Below are 13471 nucleotides of genomic sequence, written 5' to 3' on the forward strand. Positions count from 1 at the left end.
GTTTGGTAAGGGAGCCTCACGGCAGGGCAGGCACTACAAAGAACCCCTCTTTTTAGACAGCCCCTCTCCCCCAAAGACTTCTCCTTCCCCAATCCATATCCTCCAAGAGTCCACAAGTTGGATTTGATAAGTTTGAGTTGAATGAGGAAGATACTGGCTACTGTAAATGTGCTCCTAAAGCTAGCCCCAAACCGAACTCACTGCCTTCGGGTCTGTGCTGACTCGGGACAGGGTAGAACTGCCCCTGTCCTGTGAGTTTCCAAGACCGCCACTCTTTATGGGAGTGGGAATCCCCATCTTTGTCCGATGGGGCAGCTGGTGGTTTTGAACTGCGGACCTGGCAGATAGCAGTCCAGTGCATGACTACACATCAGGGCTCCTCCTTCAGTTGTGCTGGAACAATATTGTCTCCCTTCTTCCAGCCCGCCCTCCTGTAGTAGAATGATGTTTTTTTTCTCAAATCGAAATAGCCTTTATGAATTTTAATGCAAATTGCCATGTATGAGGGGCTTAAAAAAGTTTGTGGAACTGTTATAAGGGGGAAAACAACAAAATAAGATAAAGATTTTAATACCAAGAGGGACAGACTTTGGGATTTGCCAAAACTTGAGGGGAAGGAAGGGGGAGACAAACAGTGGGCTCTGCCAGTGCCCGGCCAGCCGCGCCTCTCGAGCCGCGTGCGCCTGCTTCAGTATGTACATGTGACTCTGGAGTAAGGTGAAAGCGCTGTACAGTATTGTTCAGATCACGGCGACTTCATTTGTTAGTAAACATACATTTATGCTTTTCACATAGTTTCTGACTTGTTGTGAGGGTCAGGATTGGCTGTTCCAGCTCAAAAGTTTGCCAATCCTAGACTGTTGATGGGGTGGTGGCTGCTGGGGTGAAGCGGGAGGTGGAGCTGAGCCGAGGGAAAAGAGAGATTTAGGGGCGGGGAGGAATAAGCCGATGCGGGTTTGGTGAGTAGTTTAGACTGTGGAATACACAGTTAACAATCTGAAATGGAAACCTCCACCTAAGTTATAATTTTTTTTAAAATTGTGGGAAAGAGAATATATTTTTTCCGTGAGTTTTTAAAAAAATTGTTCATTGGCATATACTTCACATGTCATACAGTTTAATTGTTCAATTATTTATATATGTTACTTTATTGGAAACTCTTACAGATATTATGGAATCCATAGTTCAGTTAGTTAAAGCATGATTTTACAGTCACTGTCACCATCCTTTTCCAAACATTTCCTTTCTGTACTCTTTGCTATCTTCAGTCATATTAGAAGATTAGTGCAGTCGTCACTGAAATCCATTTCAGAACATTTTCTCCCCGTATGCATTGTAGGCACTCCCTATGTCCCCATACCCTCCTCTGCCATACACCAGGCAAGTCTCAGATCTACATCCGCGAGCTTTTATGAAGCCCCCTTGTAGTTCAGCTTTAACCAACCAACTAACTAGTTGTGCAGAGTGGGTTTCCAGTTCCCCTCTTGTACGGGAAACCAGTGGAGAGGGTGAGAAGCGGCCCACTCACAAGGTGGGCATGCGTGAAGGGGGCTGGGGTTCATGTGAGCCCATATTGGTTGGGTAGTGGGGGCTCTGCTGACAGACAGCATAAACCCTCTCGTGGAGGGCTCTCAGATGGTCTGGTTGTTTTCTCTCTCTCTTTTTATTTTTTCCAGAGCAGCTAGAGAGCTGACTGTGTGTGTGTGTGTGTGTGTGTGTGTGTGTGTAAATTTTCTGGCATTAAATGTTTGAACACTCTCAACCACTTTGAAGAGGGGAAAGAATAGCAAGCACCCCGTGAGTGAGGTGGGTGACGTGCATCGGCTCCTGACGAGCCATGAAGCTGTGGGTCGCAGGCAGCCTGCACTGAGCGTGTGCGCTCAGGCGTAATGGCTGCTCCGGGAGGCTGCCCTCGTCTGTGCCGTGGACAGTATAAGGCCTCCCTGGTCTTTGAGGCGGCCCCTACTCCAACTCAAGACTCCTTGCACCAAGACGTGGGCTGGATTCAGGTGTCTCTCCAGACCGGCAGATCGGCTGCCACTGTCAGGTAGTCACCCGAAGGCATGGGGGGCCTTTGCTCCATCACCCAGAATCCCAGGCCTAGTAGGATTTGGAGCCAAGTGGGTTAAGGCCAAGCTCCTTTGATGAGGTTTGTTGACCTCCAAAGCTGCTTGAAGTCCCAGAATCAGTGTGGGGCCTGTTCTTAGAAGGCTGGGGTCACAAAAACATTTTTGAGGAGAAAATGAGGACACGTGGGTCCGAATGCCAGATTCGGGTGCATTTTAAGCCACAACTTGGAGACATCACATTTTAGACACCACTTCCTGTTGGTGGAGAGTTCTGAGAAACTAAGCGGAAGTATGGGTGTGCTGAGTACTCACAGGCAATATTGGAACATGGTCTTTCTTCCCTGTGTTTCCCACCTGGCAGGTTGATCTCTCACAGAGTGAACGGGCCACCTGCTCATTCTAGCCCTTCTACAAGACTCCCGATCCATCTGTGAGAATCCAAGGCAGTGGTTCTTCTCTTGGTGACTCAGCTGGAGTGAGAGCTTGGGGAAGGAACCAGGTAGACATTCCAGGCAGGAATGGCTGACAGTGCCTTTCTGCCACATCCCAAGTGGTCCGAATGCCCACTTTGGGCTATAACATCCGCCCCTGACTACAAAGCCCTCAAGTGAAAGCTGAGAGAAGGCAGCTCGGGTCCAGAGCACCAGCATGATGGGAGACCAAGAATGGTCTTATTCCTGGATTTGGGCCAGTGGATTTTGTTCTTACACGCTCTGTCAGGCTGTGCCCCCGGGGTGGAGCTGGACAGCACACCCACCATCTTGAACTGGCATCGCCTACCCCTGCCCTGACTCCACCCCACCCCTAGTGGGTTCTTGAAGAGTCCTTTATTGACGTGTATTAGAAACCCAGTTTAAGTATTATGGGTCAGTGTTGTGAAACCCTGCCCCAAGCCCTGCCTGGAAACCAACCTTTCCCAGAGCGACCCACACAAAGAAGCCCACATCCAAAGAACAGCAAATTCTAACTTGTTGCCAAGCCAAGAGGAGGGAGGTTAGGCAAATCAGTGTGGAGAGGCGGAAAGCCCTAAGCCAGCCCGATTTGGAAGCCGTGACGTGGGAGGAGAGCATCAGATCTAAATCGTTGTGTTTAAGTCGGGCCCACTCAGTTGCTGAGCATTAAGCAGCACCTCACTGCCCACAGAGAGTAATGGTCACTCTGCCAGGTGTTTTATTATCAGCTGAAATGTATTAAGCCTCCTTTATCATATGCATCTTTTGCAAATAGTGTGTCATGTAATTGACATGCACACACACTTAGCTGTTGGAAATGAGGAAATTCTGTTTGAACAAAGTTCGAGATAGTATCCCCACTTGGCATGTCATGGGACACTTTATCAGAAGTGATTTTGGTATCACTCAGTGGCGTTACTTTTGACCGTGTTTGTACAATAAGCTATGTAATGGGAAGCTGATTGAAGCTGTGCATTTGCTCTGGGTTCCTAGTCAGGCCTGAGAGCTGTGGGGCTCCTTGCAGCCAGTTTGCACTCAGGTGTGTCATGTTGGAGACAGGCCAGGGCAGGGTTGCTTGGGGCTCATTCTCTGGTGGGTGGGGGTTATTGCCTGCTCATGCCTGGGCCCCTTGTGTTGTTCCCATGTGAAGCTAGGCGACAGGACATCGCACAGGGCCAGGACCGAGTATGCCCTTGGGCAGCCAGTTGGACCCAGCTTGTCTGAGGGAGGACACATGAGCTCTCTGTCTGGGACCTGGAGCTCTCTCTCATGCCTGTGCTGTGGCATGCTCATGGGTCAGAGATTCAGTGGGCCCAAGCAGGGTGACAGGCCAGCGGGTCAGCGAGTGAGACCATGGGGAGCAGCCTCTGGCCCTGGGTGCACAGGCTTGTACACCTCCTGGGCTGGGGCTGGTTGCTCTGCAGACTAGGTCAGAGGTGAGCAAAGCGATTTCCTCTGACACCAGAGAAAGCGACTTGCAGAGCACGGAAGGGATCCTGAAGGGAGAAAGGCTGCTTTACGAACTCCGAGATAGGCTGTGAGGGAGCAAGCCGCCTGTCATCAGGCTCCGAAATGAGGACATACAATCAGTTTGTCAGACAGACCAAAAAACCCCACCCAAGTTGAAATCAAGGCAATCAACATGTAAATACCAAAGTGACATATTGCACTAAGAAAATAATATGCAAGGTGTTTGTGTGATATGCAGACACGTATAGTGTGCACGTTATTTTGTAGAAGATGGCAAACCCAATGGAAGAGGACAGATTTCAGAAGGAATAAAAGAAATGTAAGGCAACAGTCACTCGTAGGAATTGCTTATCTTACTTTTTTCCCAAGCTGTCTTTGAAACACCTTAACATACTCAAAACAATGTGTAATTTTAAAGCATAAATGATTTAGGATTTGGGAGCATGAAGAATAAGAATATGAGCGATTTGGCTATAGATAAGGCTTTTGCTACAGCTGTGGAAAGAGATGATGGAGAAACTTAATATCATTCATCAGTTTGAACAAGGCCAAGGGTCAGCTGAGAGATCAATTGCTCATATGCAAGTTCAAGTTTGAAGGTGAAGAAAATTAAAACAAGGCCATGAGAGTCAAAATATTTCTTAATATACTTTTGAACATATTAAATATAAGCAGAATATATAAAATATGAGCTGAATATATCTCAATTGAAGTTAGAAGTCATCTCAAGAATATATTTGATGGACTGAACACTACTGACTGAGGATCAATGAAAAATACCCAAGATCATTAAAAAGACAGGAAAGAAAGAAAATGTCGAAATAGATGTGAGAAGAGACTCTGAAACTTGCTCTCACATGTAGCATAGTTAAATTGGAAGGAAGAAATAATGAAGTAAAAGAACCAGAAGATTTTAAAGGGCAGCTTGAGAAGACAAACTGAAGTATGAAAATGAACTGTGCAGTCCTGGCGTTAAAAGCCAACAGGGAAGAGCAAGCTTGCATTTCTCAAACGGAAAGAACACAACAACAGAAACCAACCTCATCTTGAGGTACAATATTTAACAATTCTATGGGCAAAATAGGGATCCCTGGTGCTGCTGGCAGGAATTAGGCCTTGGACTGCTAATGGAAATGTTGGTGGTTCAGACACACCTGGCGCTCTTCAGAAACCCGGCAGAGTGTCAATATGAGCTAGAAATGACTCAATGGCCGTGTTGGGTTTCGTTGTTATTGTTTTGGCTTATGGGCAAAATATTGGTTAGCACAGTATAAACATCAAAGATGATGGAGGGATACAGAGGGCCACTGTACTGAAAACAATTGGGGGAGGAGGCAGCATATGATCAAGAGCTGATGGATGATATTGAAGAAGTCCAAGCTACCCTGGAGGTATTGTGGGTGGGGAACCAGGGAAGACTCCAGGAATTCTTAGAATGTCAGTTGACATATTTCTTCTTCTTTTTTAAAAATCATTTTATTGGGGGCTAGTACAACTCTTACCACAATCTATACATCCAGCCGTTGTTTCAAGCACATTTGTGCATTTGTTGCCATCATCCTTCTCAAAACATTTCCTTTCTTCTTGATTGAGCCCTTGGTACCAGCTCCTCATTTTTATCCCCTCCCTCCCTCATGAGCCCTTGATAATTTATAAATGATTATTATTTTTTTATGTCTTACACTAACTGATGTCTACCTTCACCCACTTTTCTGTTCTCTATCCCCCTGGGAGGGGGTCATATGTAGATCATTGTGATCAGTTTCCCCTTTACCCCCCACACCTTCCCCTCCTGTTATTGCTGCTCTCATTATTGGTCCTGTGGGGTTTAACTGTCCTGGATTCCCTTTGTTTCCAGCTCTTATCTATACCCATGTAAAAGCTCTAGTCTAGCCAGATCTGTAAGGTAGAACTGGGGTCATAATAGTGGGGGGAGGAAGCATTAAAGAACTAGAGGAAAGCTGAATGTTTCATTGGTGCTATCCTGCACCCTAACTGGCTTATCTCTTCCCTGTGACCCTTTTGTAAGGGGATGTCCAATGATCTACAGATGGGCTTTGGGTCTCCACTCCACCCTCCCCCTCATTTACATGGATATGATTTTTTTGTTATGAGTCTTTGATACTTGATTCCAATGACTCCTCATGATCACACAGGGTGGTGTACTTCTTCCATGTGGGCTTTGTTGCTTCTCAGTTAGATGGCCGCTTGTTTATCTTCAAGTCTTTAAGACCCCAGACTCCATATCTTTTGATAGCCGGGCACCATCAGCTTTATTTATTCATTTATTTATTTTTTTAAATTTTAACAATTTATTAGGGGCTCATACAATTCTTATCACAGTTCATACATATACATACATATACATACATCAGTTGTATAAAGCACATCTGTACAGTCTTTGCCCTAATCATTTTTTTCTCCTCTTTTCTTTTTTTACATTTTATTAGGGACTCATACAACTCTTATCACCATCCATACATAAACATACATTAATTGTATAAAGCACATCCATACATTCCCTGCCCCAATCATTCTCAAGGCATTTGCTCTCCACTTAAGCCCATTGCATCAGGTCCTCTTTTTTTTCCCCCCTCCCTCCCCTTTCCCCCCTCCCTCATGTGCCCTTGGTAATTTATACCTCTTTATTTTGTCATATCTTGCCCTATCCGGAGTCTCCCTTCCCCCCTTCTCTGCTGTCCCTCTCCCAGGGAAGAGGTCACATGTGGATCCTTGTAATCAGTTCCCCCTTTCCAACCCACTCACCCTCCACTCTCCCAGACCATCAGCTTTCTTTGCCACATTTGCTCATGTACCCATTTTGTCTTCAGCAATCGGGTTGGGAAGGTAAGCATCATGGAATACCAGGTTATTAGAACAAAGTATTCTTGCTTTGAGGGAGTACTTGAGTAGAGGTCCAATGTCCGTCTGCTACCTTACAACTTAACATATAAATATATGTACATAGATCTATTTCCCTATCGTTATATATAAATATATTTACATATGTACTTGCCTGTATTTAGACCTCTGTAAATATCCTTTGACTCCTAGTTCTTTCCACCATTTCCTTTTATTTTCCTCTTGGGTTGACATATTTCAACATAAATGCAACACTGAAAGTGCTCACTCATCTTTGCCAAGAAATTTGGAAGATACACACAGATATCTGGCTAAATGATTAAAGAGATTCATATTTGTGCCTATTCCAATGAAAGGTAATCCAGCAGAATTCCAAAAACGATTATAGCAGAATATTGCTAGGGGACTGCCAGAAACTTAGGCTGCACGTAGAAGAGAGTGTGGATTGAAGGATGTAGTTGCTAATGTCAGATGGCTCTTGGCTGAAAGCAGGGAACACCTTCCCACAGATAGGCCGCATTTTTCTTAGCCATTGAACATTTGTATTGTTTTCACTTTTTTGGCCACCATGGGTATTTCTATAAATGTCTTGATGTGGACATACTTTTGCTTCTCGTTCGTGGATTCCTAGAAATAGAATTGCTGGGTTGTTGTATACTAAGTTTATGTTTTAGAGCCTGCCACAGGTTTTCAAAGTGGCTGTGCCATTTACATTTAGCAGTGTAGGTTCCAGTTACTCCTAGCACTTGTTACTGTCTTTTCAAAAATTCCAGTTTAGTGGGTGTGTACTTGTTGGTATGTCACAGTGGTTTTGAGTTGCACTTCCTGTAGAGATTTATAGCTGTGGAAACTAGAGAGAGGGCCATTATGAGTCAGAATCAACTCGATAGCAGTGGGTCTAATGACTAATGATATTGAGTATCTTTTCATTGCTTACTAACTATTAATATAACTTTTTCCCCCAGCGTAATATAACTTTTAAAATAAAATGTTTTTCATTTCTTTTGTCCATGAAAAAAAAGACATTTTGTTTTACTATTGAAGTATTTCTCCCAGTCTCTGGCCTGTCTTTTCATTTTGTTAGCGGTGTCGTCTGCCTCCTTAAGACAGTTTTCCTTTTGGCAAAGTGCGCTCGATCAACCTCTTCTCTTAGGAAGTGTGTCTATGGTGTATGTCTATAAATTCTTTTCCCAGCTTACAGTCAGTAAGACTTTTTCCAGAAGTTTTAGAGGGTTTTTAGCTTTTACACTGAGGTTTCTGACCCATTTTTGTGCATGCTATCAGCCTTTTTTATTTTGCTATGAGATTTAAGTTGAGTTTCATTTGTTCTTGGGAAAAGTTGCTTACCAGGTTGCTTCTTGGCTAGCATCTGGAAAGTTAGACTTCAGCAGATTTTCATCGTTCAGCAAACACCAGTGAAGGGTGGCTCACTGTTTAAGGTGAGGCAGTGGTAGTTGTCAGGTGGAATGCTCACCTTTGATTTGGGAGGCCCACGTTCAACTCTTGGGTAACTCACTGCATGTGTATCCACTGGCCATTTGTGCCACCCCCCCACCCAGTAATCCAGGATCACAGTGGCCCTTTCCATAGCCAGCCATGGGGATGATGTAGGACCAGGTAGCAATTATTTCAGTGTGCATGGGATCCCAAGGAGTCAGAAGCCAACCCAACAGCAGCTAAGAACAGTGCCTACATCCAAACTCTCAAACTGGAGTTGATGCTAAACACCTGCTTTCTCTCTGGGAGTATGGCATTTTGAACCTTGCTAGGCAGAAGAGGTCTATGTGCCCAGCACCCGGGAAAAATCCTTGTTACTTTTTGTGTTAGGTCGGGTTGACTAGAGAAACAAATCCAGTGACACTCATGTATGTTTCAGGAAGAGCTTTATATCAAGAAGTAATTATATATCAAGAAACCATCCTAGCCCAGTCCAACTCCAGCCCATAAGCCCCTCTTCAGACACATGCAGTGATGGGGAATGCAGGGAGACCACAGGCTGGTGAGTGCAAAGTCGTGTGGATTCAATGGCAGTGGTTCTGGCAGCAGTCGGTTGGGGTCAGCCAGCAGGAAGGTGAAAGCAAAGAGAAGGGGAGGTTCCCAGGGCCCTCCTTATGAGAAGGCCACACCCACAGGGGGGATCATCATTCTGTGACCTGATTGACAGGTTGAATATCACCCCTACACTTTTATATCTTCAAGTTGACATGAAATTATGTACCCATCACATTAGTTTCTGGAGAATTTCCCTGGTGGACCACAATTTGCGTGCATTGTTACTTGCATTATGCTGATAGCCACAGGGTCAGTAGTTCGAAACCACCAGCTGCACCTCGGGAGAAAGAAGCGCTTTCTATTCCTGTAAAAAGTTACAGTCTTGGAAACCCACAGGGTTCTACCTGTCCTACAGGGTCGCATTGAGTCGACTTCGACTCAGTAGCAGCGAGTGGATTTTTTGGTCACAGCTGTGCGCATCCTGAGTGACTCTCTTGGGAGAGGACTTTTGAGACGCTCATGCCTGGTTTCTTCTGGTCTTCACCCCGGCTCCCTCGTCCTCTGCTGCTGTGTTCTGCGCCCTTTCACCGAAAGCAGGCGTAGTCATGAGGATGACGTATGGCGAGTCATCCCAGCAGATCCCTGAACCTGGGGGAGGTCTTGGCCGCTACGACCTCTGGTCGCTGGGTATCCGGTTGCTTCAGCACCACTGGCTGAATTGACCGTACATGTAAAGGAGTTATTCTGGGGCTCTGTTCTGTTCCATTGCCTGCCCCCATTCCAGTACCACAGAATTTGAATTCCTGTGGCTTTGAAAGTTTTGAAAACTGATAGCCCGAGTCTTTGATTTTGTTCTTCGTTTCCAAAGTTGTTTTTGGTTTTTATTTTGTTGGTTTGTTTTTCTGTGCTCTTTGTATTTCCAAATAAATTTTGAGTCCTGCTGGTCAATTTGCATTAGAAAGCTTCCAGGGTTTTCGTTGGGATTGTGTTACCTCTGTTGGTCAATTGGGAAGGATCGCCTTTGGGCAATAGTGAGTCTTCCAGGCCATACACATTTAGTCTCTCCAGGAATATTGTGCCATTACGGCACAAATATCTCTCATTTCTTTTGTTAAGTTTAATCCTAAGTGTTTTGTTCCTTTTGATGGTATTGTGAATGCAGTTGTTTTCTTAATTTTATTTTAAGATGCTGCCTGCCTAGTATGTAGAAATCCAGTTGTCGCAGAGAGGGAGCACTGACTCTGATTGTGATTGTGTGTATACAACTCATTCTAAAAGCAATTTAACTATGCAAATGTATGATATATGAATAGTGTGTCAAGAAAACCACTTTAAAAAGAGAAAAGAAACCAAACTTGACCATTGGTTACCATGGGTTAAGGGAAAAGAGGTCATTGAGTTCATGTCAATGGTGGTGGAATAATCTGGAAATATCAATAATGATACTACAATAAGGGATATCAATAATGATTGTACAACACGAAGAGTATAATCAATGACACTGAATTATACAGGTAGTAACTGGAATTGGAGAATGCTTTGTTGCATGTATTTTTGCCACAATTAGGGGAAAAACAATGACGTAAATAACAATGAGTTCAAGGAAGAAGAGAATGTTCTAGTATCAAATGTGGCGACAATTGTACAACTTTTCTTCATGTGACTGAATTGTTGAATCGTATGACATGCAGACGAAGTGCTAATACAACCATTTAAAAGAATAAATCCAGTTGGGTTTTAACATAGTGCTCCTATAACTTGTCACCATGAAGAATTTACTAGTTCTAGTCTTTATTTTGTGGATTTTATAAGCAGGATCATGCCATTTTGTGGATTTTATTCTTACAGGATCATGTTAGCTGTGAACAAAGATAGTTTTGCTACTTCCTTTTCAATCTGGATACCTTTAATTCTCTTATTTGCCTGATTACCATTGGCTTGCGCCTCCAGAACAGCATTGATTAGAAGTGGCAAAGATGAACATTCTTGCTGGTTCCTGCTGGTAAGGAGAAAGCAGCCAATTATTTATCATCTTACAACATAGATGGGCCCGCTATGAATGGGAATCAACTCTTTGGCAGTGGGTTTGATCATGGTGTGTAATAATTTTTATATATAGCCATGTTTGTGTTGCTAATATGTTGTTGAGGATTTTTAGGAGTATATTCACAAGGGATGTTGTGTGTGTGTGTGTGTGTGTGGTGTGTGTGTGTATGTGTGTGTGTATGTGTGTATGTGTGTGTGTATGTGTGTGGTGTGTGTGTGTGTGGTGTGTGTGTGTGTGTGTGGGGTGTGTGTGTGTGTGGGGTGTGTGTGTGTGTGTGTGTGTGTGACGCTTTTCTCTGGCTTGGGATTAGGGTGACAGGCCTTATGGAGATGGAGCCCTGGAACAGTGGATTACGTGTTGGGTTGCTAACCACAGGGTCAGCGTTTTGAACACACCAACTGCTCTGCAGGAGAAAGATGAGGCTTTCTACTCCCAGAAAGACTTCAAGTCTTAGAAACGCACCGGGACAGCTCTACTCCGTCCTGTAGAGTCGCTGTACTCGATGCCAGTGAGTTTGGCGTTTTTGAGCTTCTAGAAGGAGTTAGGAAATCTGTCTTTTCTACTCCCGTTCATTTCCTTTTAAGGGGATAGCTTCCAGACTTTGGGGGTGACCAGAAGCAGTTCTCTTTCCTCTTCCCAAGGCTAATCTCTGCAGACTGTCTTAGGGTTCGTGCCCGTCAACTCTGTTGGTGATTCAGAGACACCTGGTGTGGCCACATCTGGCACTCCCACAGTGGGGGCCTTATGCTAACCTGGCCCTGTGAGGCTCAGCTGAGGGCGCCTCTCTCCCTTCTCTCAACAGGGCAGCCACAAACCAGAAGGTGCGGGAACAGGTGCGCCTGGAGCTGAGCTTTGTGAACTCCGACCTGCAAATGCTCAAGGAAGAGCTGGAGGGGCTCAACATCTCCGTGGGTGTCTATCAGGGCGCAGAGTAAGTGTACGGCAGTTCCTGTGGGAGGGGCAGGCCCCCGGACAGGCTGAGTAGGAGGTAGGACACAGGCTGTAGCAGCACCCACTGTGGAACATGGGAATGATTAGGCTGGGGGTTGCACAGGGTGCTAGCTTCAAAGGAATGAAACCGGCGGCGTTTGCAGAAGCGCCTATAGAGTTGAACAAAACGCCGCTTGTCCTGGCACCTCTTTGGGCACGGCTTTATGGGAGAGCCATGTGCTTGGGTCCAGGCTGAGCGGCGATTGTCATGAAGAGGCCCCGGCAGCTCTTCTGTGGGTAGCTCTGGGAGCTGACCTGCCAGGTGGGGCCTGGATTTTCCTTTTCTCTCTCCCTCACCAATCTCTCTCTGCTTTCCTCTCCACTCTCTGCCTGACCGCTCTACGCAGGGCTGGACTCTGGGGCCTTCTGTTGATCGAAGGCATACAAGCTTTAACTCGGGATCTTGTCCATCAAAGATGGTGGGACCTTTTGCGAGTTCCTTCAGGAGGTGGTGTAACAGAAATGAAGCCTGCCAGGTATTTGAGGAATGGACCTTCTAACACAAAGGTCTTCCGCAGGAGTGTTTGTGGGGTGTAGTATGCATGTTCTGTTTCAAACAGCATTCCCTACTTTTCTATCTAGATTCTGTAACTCATTGCAGTGGCCACACAGAGCTCACAGACAGAACCCACCATTCTGGGGGCTGATAAGGGAAGCTGAAGGAGCCCTAGTGACATACTGGCTATGCGTTGGGCTACTAACTGCAAGGTCAGCAGTTCAAAACCACGAGGCACTTCTTAGGAGAAAGACAGGATGTTCTATTCCCATAGAGTTACAGTCTGGGAAACTCATAGAGAGCAGCTCTACCCTGTCCTGTAGGGCTGAGTTTGGTTTTCTCGTATTAGGGAAGTTAATAAGTTACCACAAGTCAGGATCAGTAGACAGTAGAGATACATTTATTGGTCCTCAGCCAGTAGCCAGATCTCTCTCCAGTCCTCACTCCTCAGCCTCTTCGCCACGTGGTCCCTTGGCCTCCACTTCTTTGGGCCAGGAAGACTGCCTCTTGCACTGGCTCAGGCCCCATGAAAAGGAGGGCCCCCATAGTCTTAGCACTGCTCTTCTGAGTGTCCACTGTCTCTGATCTCTCGTTTTGGCCTCTGCCACTTCAGAAAGAGACCTTCTTTGTGCTCTTCCAGTGGTCGTGGGAATTCTCTCTGTCCGAGGAGGATCTTATACAGAGGAATGGATTTTTAGTAGACCATACCCCATGGTAAGCAAAGGATGTGATTCGATTCACACCTTAAGGTCCAGGATTTAATCCCACCGTAACCCTGAACAAAGAACTCCCTCCAAAATGGGACTGTAGCCACAGGCATGGAGTCCAGACTTATAATGCATCACAGGAGGGCCCTCTTGATTGATTACATCTCAATAGAATATTGAATGTGGCCCTCAGAAAATCTCAGAATACCGAGAAAGCCACCCACCCAAATGGTGAGCTACCTTGGAAAGAAATGTCCATCTTTATGAATAAATAACTTTGAGAAACTCCAGTGGAGGATTGTTTGGTATTTTCCCATGTAAGGAGATAAGACTTCTCCAAAGGCAAGGGAGTCCTAGGGGAAAGCCAGTCAGAAACAGTTCCCTGG

General features: G+C 45.4%; 1 protein-coding gene across 1 annotated transcript in view; it reads left to right on the forward strand.

Annotated features, from left to right (window-relative positions):
* Positions 1-13471, forward strand: part of RHPN2 (rhophilin Rho GTPase binding protein 2) — a 65669-nt gene that overhangs the window by 24056 nt on the left and 28142 nt on the right. Inside the window, exon 3 of the mRNA XM_075537190.1 lies at positions 11695-11823. Coding sequence (XP_075393305.1) covers positions 11695-11823 — 129 coding nt within the window. The remainder of the gene's footprint in view (positions 1-11694; positions 11824-13471) is intronic.

Source organism: Tenrec ecaudatus, chromosome 18 (genome assembly GCF_050624435.1).
Source record: "Tenrec ecaudatus isolate mTenEca1 chromosome 18, mTenEca1.hap1, whole genome shotgun sequence".
NCBI classification, from domain to species: domain Eukaryota; kingdom Metazoa; phylum Chordata; class Mammalia; order Afrosoricida; family Tenrecidae; genus Tenrec; species Tenrec ecaudatus.